Below are 9,511 nucleotides of genomic sequence, written 5' to 3'. Positions count from 1 at the left end.
GGGATGATCCTGGGCAGTTAAGACCCAGAGGCAGTTTGACAGAGCCAAATTGGGGTGAAGGGAGGGGGTCTCAGCTCAGAAAGGAAGAAAGATGGGCTCAGCCTGCATGGTGAGAGAACCAGCCTAGGAGGAGGGCCGGAGAGAGGCCCAGTAACCACCAGGACACGGAGAGAGGACCAGCCTAGGAGGACAGCTGGGGAGAGCCCAGTGACAACCAGGATAAAACCACCAAACCTGACCTTCCCTGGGGGCACCTCACCTGAAGGCCAAGCTGGGTGCACAGCAGGCAAGCACCAGGCCAGAGAGGCCACACTCACCTAGGGAGACCAGGAGGCTGTAGTTTTCCAGTGTCACCTCCCTATACAGGGTCCTCTGCCCAGGGCTCAGCAGCCCCCACTCCTCCTGGGTAAAATCCACAGTCACATCCCCAAATGCCATGGGAGTCTGTAACACAAAGCCACCCGCTCACCTGGAGGTAGGCCTGCAACAGGGAGCTGAGAATTCCAGCCCCCGACCACCACACTCCCACCCTGCACTCCCCACCTTGTAATACCCTCTCTGCGAGTCCACATCTTTAATCTTTCATGAGTGTGAGACAAGAATCCATGTCCTGCTGTGAGTGCTGGACCTGATTACCCCTGCATTTCTGTGTCATGAGTTTTTAGCACAGGTGTCCAGAACTGACATCCAGTCCAGATCTGTTTACATGCCAAAAATAACACTGGATGTGTCCACGGCCAGTCAGGACATGTCTGGAATAGTCACTGGAGCCCACTGGAAGGAGAGGGCATCTTCTCTGTAGTCAAGGAGACCACCTGGCAGCCCTGCAGGAGCTTGAGGACAATCAGTTCCATTCAGTGAGTTCATCAGACAGGAGATGCATAGACAGAAGCCCTCCCTTGGGCCCTGACAGTCCTTATTTCTCCCAAGGTAGGGGTACATCATGTCACACCCACTGTGAGAACCCTCAAAACTTAGGGGCTTGTAAACCAAGTGGGGCCCCTGAGGCGGCCCACAGGCCCCTTCACAATGTGACTCAGAGACCAGAAGAGAGCCTTCAGGAACTGACAGGTGACATGGCAAGTGAGGAGGTGGGAGGGAGCCATCTCTGCAGTCACGAACTCCATGAGAGGCCTGAAGCAGCAGAGCTCTGAGGCTGAAGACAGTGCTGCCCCACCCTGCGGGGACGCTGGTGAGCTGGGCACCAGAGGCACCGACAGTGCAGGCTCGGCACAGGGCAAGCCTTGCCTAGCAGAAATGCAGCCGATCAGGTGAGGCGCAGGCTCCACTGCGATGCTGGCAGCCCCAGCAGACAGCAGCCATGCCGTGTGCTCACCCCAATGCCCAGTACCCTCCGACTTGGCCCTTTCATAGTGCAAATGGTTTCCTGGTGGCTTCTGAGCTGGGAGGCAATGTGAGCACATGCCACTGTATGACATCCAGGCCAGACTCTCCTCAGCTAGTCTAGGCAGTGACTATGTTGCAGGGACACCGAGGCCAGCCCCTCCATCCTGGGAACCAGGTGCTGCTCTCGTGACCTGTGTCCTAATGCCTCTGCTGGCCCAGTGCCCTCCTGTGGCTGCACTTGCCTCATTGAATCCACCCAGTTCTCTTTGCCTCCTTCACTCAGGTATGAGGGTGCTCTCTGGCATCCCTGTTCTCTCTGGGCCTCCCCTGACATAACTCAAGCCTGTTTCATCACATTTTGGCATCAGCTGCTCATGGCCCTCAGCTCAGCTCTGCCTCCCTGAGGACAGCAGCTGCTGAGCACCTCCAGCTTCAGATGCCACACCCCATCCCTGCCCCTCCTGCACTCGCCACATCCCTCAAGGACTGCCAGAGCCCCCTCCTGGAAACCTCTGTGCCCCGACCCTGCACTGACACTGACTTAATAATCACCACCAACACCACCAGGACAAGGAAATCTCTATATTCTGCTCTCAGCTGGCCCTGTGTAGTGTCCATCTGATGCGTGAGAAACCCTCAGGGAGGGTGTCAGGTGAGAGGGATCACTTCATCAGGATGGTGCTGGCCTCTGCCCTGTACTGACCCTGCAGCTGCCAGGGTCAGTGAAGGGAATAGACCCATCCTGCAACAGCAAGATTCTGAGAATTCTCACCTCTCTCCTGGCTCTCTGGGGTTCCATGGCCATTTTTCTGTTGTCCATGGAGAAGGGAAGGCTGCAGGGGCTGACCTGTAAGAAAGAGAAGTCAGGGTGCCAAATGCATGTCTCCCCACAGTGAAGGCCTGATTCCTGTGCAGCTCTGTGTAGGGCACTACATCGTTCTCAACCCAGGCCGAGAAGAAAACCCAGGGGGGAAGGGTACTGGCAGAGAGGAGAAAACTGCTCCTACCCTGGAGCTGATGCCCAGGAGACCTGGTGCAGCTTAGGGGAGGTCCCGGGTGGAGCAGCACCCTGCCAAGTACACCCCTGTGGGCTGAACACACTGACCAGACACAGAGGAAACTGCTGACCTGAGAAAAGAAACTGAGGCAAATGCACCAGCTGAGAGTTCATCAGAGAGTCCCTGTGGACAGCCTCCCAGGTGGACACAGGCTCCAACTGCCTGGAAACCACATCCATCAAAATGGTCTTCAAAAGGGTTATGCCATACAGCAAAAAAGGAAAAGAAGGGCCACAAAAGCCCACTCCCCTCCAAGCCCTACATCAGTTTACACAGCACACATTCCCGGCGTGCCTTCCTGTGTCTTCCACACCACACGGCCCATAGCATTCCGGCAGGAAGACAGGGTTGCAATGAACAACAGCATGTGGTCTGTGGGAACGTCTGCCCTGCCAGCCAATCAAGGAACCATCTGTCACACTACACCACGAGCAATCACTTCAGCATGCAGGGACATAACTGTGACTCCATGACATAGCTCTCCCAGCCAGGTAAGGTTTCAGCAGATCTCATTCCTCAGACTATTTTGAAATGGTTTTCTTTCTCAAAACTACCACAGTGTGAAGCAGAGAAGGCACTGCAGAAAGGCACAGGCAAGGAGTTCCCACCTGCCGTTGGGCTGCCCTCCCTTCCCCCTGCAAAGTCTTCTCTGGGGTGGACAGGGGATTGGGAGAAGCAGAACTAGAGACTATAAAAGGGTGTGATCCTCAGATCTGTCCTTAGAAATTCCTATGGTCAGGGTAGGGTCCCCACTGTTTACAAAAAGAAAAAGTACCAGAAATCCTGCAGAGCAGTGGGCAGCTTCCTGGGAACAGGTCCTGAGTGTGGGCCTCACAGCCTGGCCCATCCCCTCATGGGGATGACAATGAACAGAAAGTTTATCTTGCATCTCTAGAATAAGGAGGTTTTAATATCAGTAACACTCATTCAGCAATGCGCATATACCGGAAACAGTTGGTACAAGCTTTACCTCAGTCCTCGCAGTGGCTCTATGAAGGAGCTATTTTATTCACCTATTTCTTTCTTTTTCTTTTCACATTTAAAAAGATATTTATTTTGCTTAGCTATTCCAAGAGTTGTACACAGCTTTGTTTTTAATATTAATATTTAATAATCTTTATTAATATTAAATAAACTTTAATATTTGCAACATTAAAGTTACACTTTGACTGTAGGGTTTACTAAATTCACTAATTTACTATTTCACACAAGAAAACCGATGCATAGAACTTTTATAATAAATATATTTCTCAAAGTGGCACAGCCAGACAGCGCCAGAGCCTGGGTCTCATTCTCCTCGTAAAGGGCCAGGCTCTTTAACCAGCAGGTGCGGCTGTGACGATGCTCAGTGCAGGCAGCACAGGTGCTTGCCCGCGTTGGATGTGGGTGGTGCAAGATGATGCAATTAATCTAATAGGTCTAATTCTGCGTTCTCCTTTATGATTTTTCCACAATAAAGACATTACAACCAGTGCATAGGGGAACGCCCAGACCGCCGGAGCCGCCTCGGGACAGACGGGCGCGCGAACGAGGACAGCTCCTGGAACCCGCCGGCTCCCTTTCCACCCCAAGAGGAGCAGCCCTGCCCTTCCCAGCGGCCCTGGCGGAGTTACCCTCGTCCTCCGTTCCTGCGAGAACAGCTTGCTGGGGAGATGGACTCGCAGGGGCCTAACTCAACCGGGCGTCTGACGCCAAAGGTGGACGACGGAATCACCAGAATGGACCCAGACCAGCCTGGCGCCTTCGCTCGCGGAGGCAAGGACCCAGAACGCTTGCACCCAGTACGCTCCGCGGTACCGAGTGCTCCGCGGGCCGGGGACTACGACTCCCAGCGTGCTCCGCGCGGCGTCCCCTCGCTGATCGGCAGCGCCGCCGTCCTCGGGGAATTCCTGTAGTTGGACTGTCCGAAACTGGAAAGCTGCTCACCCGGGCCACACTACCCAGAGTCTTCGGCGAGTCACCGACGTCCTGCGCAGAATCAACAGTAAAGCCGCTCACGAGGGACTTCTCTACGCAGTGTCCTTGGCATTGTGTCCGGTCTCTGGACTGAAGTACCCGGAAGCCTCGAGGAGTAGTACATACACGGCTGGGGTCCCGGGTAACTAGGACCCAGGGTCCTTGGCACCACGCTCACTCTGGAGGCTACCCGGCCTCTTCAGTAGGTACCCTCGACAGGCTTCCCCTCATGTCCAGTGATGTCGCCCGCCTGGAACTAGGCTGTCTCGGACCGCAGGTGTGGCCCCAGGACTACGGCGTCCAGAATCCTTGGCGTGGCTCCCCTTTCCTGGACTGCAGTACCCAGAATTCAGGGCAAGTCCCTTTAGTGGCCGGCGCTCCCGAACCCTCCAGTGTCGCGTGCGCCTGGGACTACAGTGCCTGCAGTCCTCAAGAGCTCTGCTCCGCTAAGTGTGCTCAGCTCCTAGCTCAGTTTCTTTATTTATAGAAGCCCTGTGCATACAGCAGGACTGGCTCATTTTTATACTGCATGTAAATTTTTTCACTTTGTTTTTTGACCTTGGTTATATAACTCTTTTCTGTGCAAATTGTTTAATTCCTATGTAGTTTATGTGAATTTCTACTAACTGCATTTTGAGTCATAGTCGGGAAAATAAACTCAATTTTCCCCATTTTGTGGTTTTATGTTTCACATTTAGATCTCTCAATTATTTTAATTGTGTCCAGGAATATAGAACACATACCCAATTTTAACTTTCCCCAAGTTTATGTCAATTTCCTAAGTCAGTCTTTTACCATTGAATTAAGGTTTTAGCCGTAAAATATGCTGTCTTCATGTACATTTGCATTTGGGTCAATATCTAGATTTTTTTTCTTTGAATTTGTTTCCTTAGTCAGGTGATAACAACACATTGTTTTATTCTGGAGGATTCATAATATTTAAAAATATTAAGTCAAGTTAGTGGAATTTAATTGAGCAGAAGCACAGTTCTAATTGGGAACCCAGAAATGGTTTCCAAGAGACTCTGGGTAGCATGGTAGGCGAGGGGTATTTATGTGCAGGAAAGGGAAAGTGACTACAAAAACTGAAGTAAGGGAATGAGTTAGAGAAATAATTGGATTGGTTTAGCTCTTGATGTTTGTCTGCATTTACACAGGTTTTTAAAGATTTATTTAATTTTATTTATTTTAATTTGACCAGAGAGATACAAAGAGAGGGAGTGAGAGAGATGGGAAAGTGAGAAGGCAGGCACAGGTTGGGGGTGGGGGTGGGGGTGAACTGTGGTTGGGCATGTGGGGAGTGTCCACTGCTTCAACCACCATGCCACCTGCTGGTCCCCATGCATTAACACAGTTTAAAAGGTAGGCTGTCTGTGACTGACTAAAAGTGAAGCTGCTATGATTGGCTGGAATTTAGCAACTTACTAAGGAAGCAGATTTTCATGTGAGGTTATAGTTTCCTTATGGAAACTGAAGCAGAGGTACAGCGGCTTTCTCAGTCCAATATAGTCTAACACTAATATGTGAGTCTCTTTTAGAACTATCCAACCACATTGACTTTACATTTCAGGGTTTTAATAACTATGATTGATGTTTTCTCTTCTTTGTTTCTTTCCTTTTAAAAAATTTGCTAGAGGGCACATGTGCTTGTCAGAAAGAAACAGAGAGAGAGAGAGAAAGTGAGAGAGTATCTTCCATAAGGGATGGCCATGTTGTGATCTTGTCTCCATTTCTCCTTTTAGGATTTTGGGCATGAACGCACATGTGCCCGGTGTGTTTCTTAAGCTGCCAGGTCAGGAACTAAAATCATGCAGTCGGCCAGATCAGATCCACCTGCCTTACCCACACCACTGGCTGGCCCCTTGCTGTTTTGTTTTCTACATGAATATATAAATCAGTGTTCCCCAGAGAAACAGAACCAATAGGATATGTATGGGTATATGAGAGGGGATTTACTGGGGGAATCAACATTATGATTGATTATGGTGGCTGAGAAGTCCTACCACAGCCTATCTGCAAGCTAGAGACCCTAGGATGCTGGTAGCGTGGTTCAGACCAAATACAAAGGCCTCAAAGGTAGGGAAGTCAATGGTGTAACTCATCGTCCAAGGCCCAAAGCCTGAAAACCCTGGGGGCTGCTGGTGTGAATCCTGGGGTATGAAGGCAGGTGAGACTTGAGTTCTAATATGCAAGACAACAGACGTCTCTCCTGCCTTCTCAAAGGAGACCTATCTGGGGGAGACCAGCAGTTAGTGTAATGGCTATGTCGCTGGACTCTCATGTAGTCAACCGTGGTTCGAGTCCCAGACCCAGTGGCTTAAACTCACACCAGGTGCATGTGTGTACGTGCCCAAGATCTCGAGAGGAGAATGGAGGAGAAGGGATTGCAGTGTAGCTATCCCCCCAGGGGGTGATTTCTCACTTTCTGTCTCTCTGTCTTTCTGGCGAGCACACGCACCCTATAGCAAAAACCTCTCCCACCCAAAAAAGAAATGGAGACCTATCTGAGGACCAGCAGGTGGGGTAATGGTTACTTTGCTGGACTCCCACATGGTCAACTGCAATTTAAGTCTCAGACCTGGTGGCTTAAACCTGCACCAGGCATGTATGTGTGTGCTTACCCAAAATCCCAAGAGGAGAATGGAGGAGAAAGGATTGCAGCATGGCCATCTCCCCAGGGTGGGAGTGATTTGCTTTCTGTCTCTCTGGCAAGGGCCCACACCCTACAGCAAAAATCTCTCTTAAAAAAAAAAAAGAAAGAAAGACCTATCTTCTGGTTCTGGTTTTGGTTTTGGTTAGTGGATATGTGTGCTCACCAAAGAGAGATGGAGAGGGAGAGGAGAAAGCTACTCCCTCCATGGGAAATAGTCATACCACAATCCTTTCTCCATCTCTATCAAAATCCTTTTGGGATTTGGGGCACACACACACATACACACAGTACATTTCTGAAGGTGCTGGGTCTGAGACTGACTGTATGTTCAGTCATGTGAGCTCAGACTACCTTGACCACTAGACCATGAGGCTGACCTTGTCCTCTGTATTTATTTTTTCTGGGCCTCTTGTTGATTGCCCTGGACCTGCTCACATTAAGAGTGGATCTTCCTACCCATGTAAGTCTTACATGTTAATCTCATCTGGAAACACCCACACAGACACTCAGAATAATGCTTTATCATGTTTCTAGATAATCCTTAGTCTAGTCAAGGTGACACTCAAAGCTAACTCTGGAGGGCATTGCATATGAAAGCCATCTTGAGAGCTCCACCATCTTGAGAGCTGTCCACCATCTTAGAAACCGTTAGGTTTCACTTCCTCATTGAGCAAACTTTTCTCAGAAATCATGTGACCAACCATTCTCTCCTAGGGCGGTTGGGTTTCTAAGCAATGGGAGAGATCCACCCACATCAATGATTGGCTCATACTATTCTATCTCATTTGCATTTCAGGCAACCAATCGGTGCCCACCAGCCTGTATATAAGCTCACGATTCTTCCTTAATAAAAGAGACTTGATCAGCACCTCGTCTTGTCTCCACTCTGTGTGTCTGTGTGTGTCTGTCCGTTCTCTCACTCCCTCCCTCAGGAAACTGTTCGACTGTCCTGAGGGTCGGGACAGCTGACCATCACAAGATCATCCCTTGTCAGTTGGGGCATCTATACACATCTTAAACTTAATTTATGAAATAAAATAATAGTTTCATCTAACATCATACATCCATCCTGTGTATAACCAAAAATGCACTAGTCCCTTTCCAGAAAAGAAGGCAAAGTTCTTGGTGGTGTTTACTCTTCTGATATCCCATGACCTATAACTGTTTTCTTCTACCAGTAACTCCATATTCCCTTTACTTTTAGCAAATACCTCAACTGGACATGGTTCCTTACCTGACAGGGTGATCCAGACACAATTCATAGTTTTGCCTGATTGGATTGTTGTCATTTCCCACTGCCCTTAGTCACAGGGCATGGCAGTACTAAGAGACACCCTAAGGGTCTCCTGTGTGCCAGACATAGAACACCTAAAGTCTGCCATGGAGTAGTAGCCCAGTTTCCTCTTGGTACCCTGGATTAATCACCCCTGTCAGCACTTTGACTCCTTTGCCTGTCAATTTGGGGCATAAGGAGCCCAAAGTGGTCAAGTGAGAATTTTCTCAAATCATCATTGTGTCTTCTGGTGGAAGCACTTCTCTCTGGAACTAAAACCTCTAGGCTAGCAAAACATGAAGTTATAGGAACAGGAATTTAAAGTTTCACTAGTGGATCAAAAAGACTAATAATAAGTGATGCTACTCCCATTTCACCCCTCAGTTCCTAGACCCATGAGAGCTCTCTCTGGGGAAAACAGCAGTGGGTGTTTTAGAGCATACACAGTATTCCGGAGCACCCCACCTCAGCACTGTAGAGTTGTTTAGCTGGCACTGCAACTGTGACTTCTAAAGACCATGTCACTGTTCTACAGAATTGGCTGCTTTAGGATGATGGGGAATGTGGTAAGACCAAGATTTCCATGTCATGAGCCTATTGTCACACTGCTTTGGCTGTGAAGTGCATTTTTTGGTCAGAAACAACATCGTGTGGAATACTGTGACTGTGGGTAGGATTCGCTGTGCGTTCACAGATGGGAGTTACAGCAGAAGCTCCATGTGCCGGAACGACAAGTCCATATCCAGGTTAAGTGTCTACTCCAGTAAGAACAAGATGCTGCCTGTCCATGATGGGGCAGGCCAGTGTAACCAGCCAGGTATCTGGAACAATGCTATTGGCAGCTCAGTGTTGGCCCCCGCTGCTTGCCAGGGTCCGGCCTCGGCAGTGGTGGGTGGCTCATACACAGGAAGGCAACGTGGGTGATCAGAAACAAAAATTAGACTGAGACCTCATTGCTCCTTAGCATGTTCTCAGCCAGCCACAGCCACAGCCAGCTCCAGGCTGCCGCGCCGTGGCTATTAAAACATGTATTTATTGAGGGAGGTTTAGGAAGTAAGGAGGGTGAGGGGTAGTAAAAAATTTACTCTAAGGAACAGGGTATACAAAGCATGGAAGCAATAATTATAAAACATGCTGTTTGTCTTGTCAGATCAGGTAAAATCAATCACAGTTCTCAGGATGAGGAAGTCCATTTGTCTGTTGTATCTTCTTCTTAGATCTTGA

General features: G+C 49.3%; 1 protein-coding gene across 2 annotated transcripts in view; it reads right to left on the bottom strand.

The window, feature by feature from the left end:
- Positions 1-4,993, bottom strand: part of ZNF337 (zinc finger protein 337) — an 8,643-nt gene extending 3,650 nt beyond the window's left edge. The window contains exons 1-4 of one of the 2 annotated variants that reach the window (XM_027766384.1): positions 4,019-4,993; positions 3,181-3,296; positions 2,120-2,194; positions 318-444 (exon numbers count right to left, since the gene is read on the bottom strand). In XM_027766384.1, the coding sequence (XP_027622185.1) occupies positions 318-444; positions 2,120-2,194; positions 3,181-3,294 (316 nt within the window). In that variant the 5' untranslated portion in view covers positions 3,295-3,296; positions 4,019-4,993. The remainder of the gene's footprint in view (positions 1-317; positions 445-2,119; positions 2,195-3,180; positions 3,297-4,018) is intronic. The other variant, XM_006163751.3, reaches the window with a different exon arrangement.
- Positions 4,994-9,511: the final 4,518 nt, after the last annotated feature.

This window comes from Tupaia chinensis, unplaced genomic scaffold (assembly GCF_000334495.1).
Source record: "Tupaia chinensis unplaced genomic scaffold, TupChi_1.0 Scaffold142854_1, whole genome shotgun sequence".
In the NCBI taxonomy this organism is placed as follows: domain Eukaryota; kingdom Metazoa; phylum Chordata; class Mammalia; order Scandentia; family Tupaiidae; genus Tupaia; species Tupaia belangeri.
The sequence above is the reverse complement of the archived record's forward strand: the minus strand, read 5'-3'. Positions and strand labels throughout refer to the sequence as shown.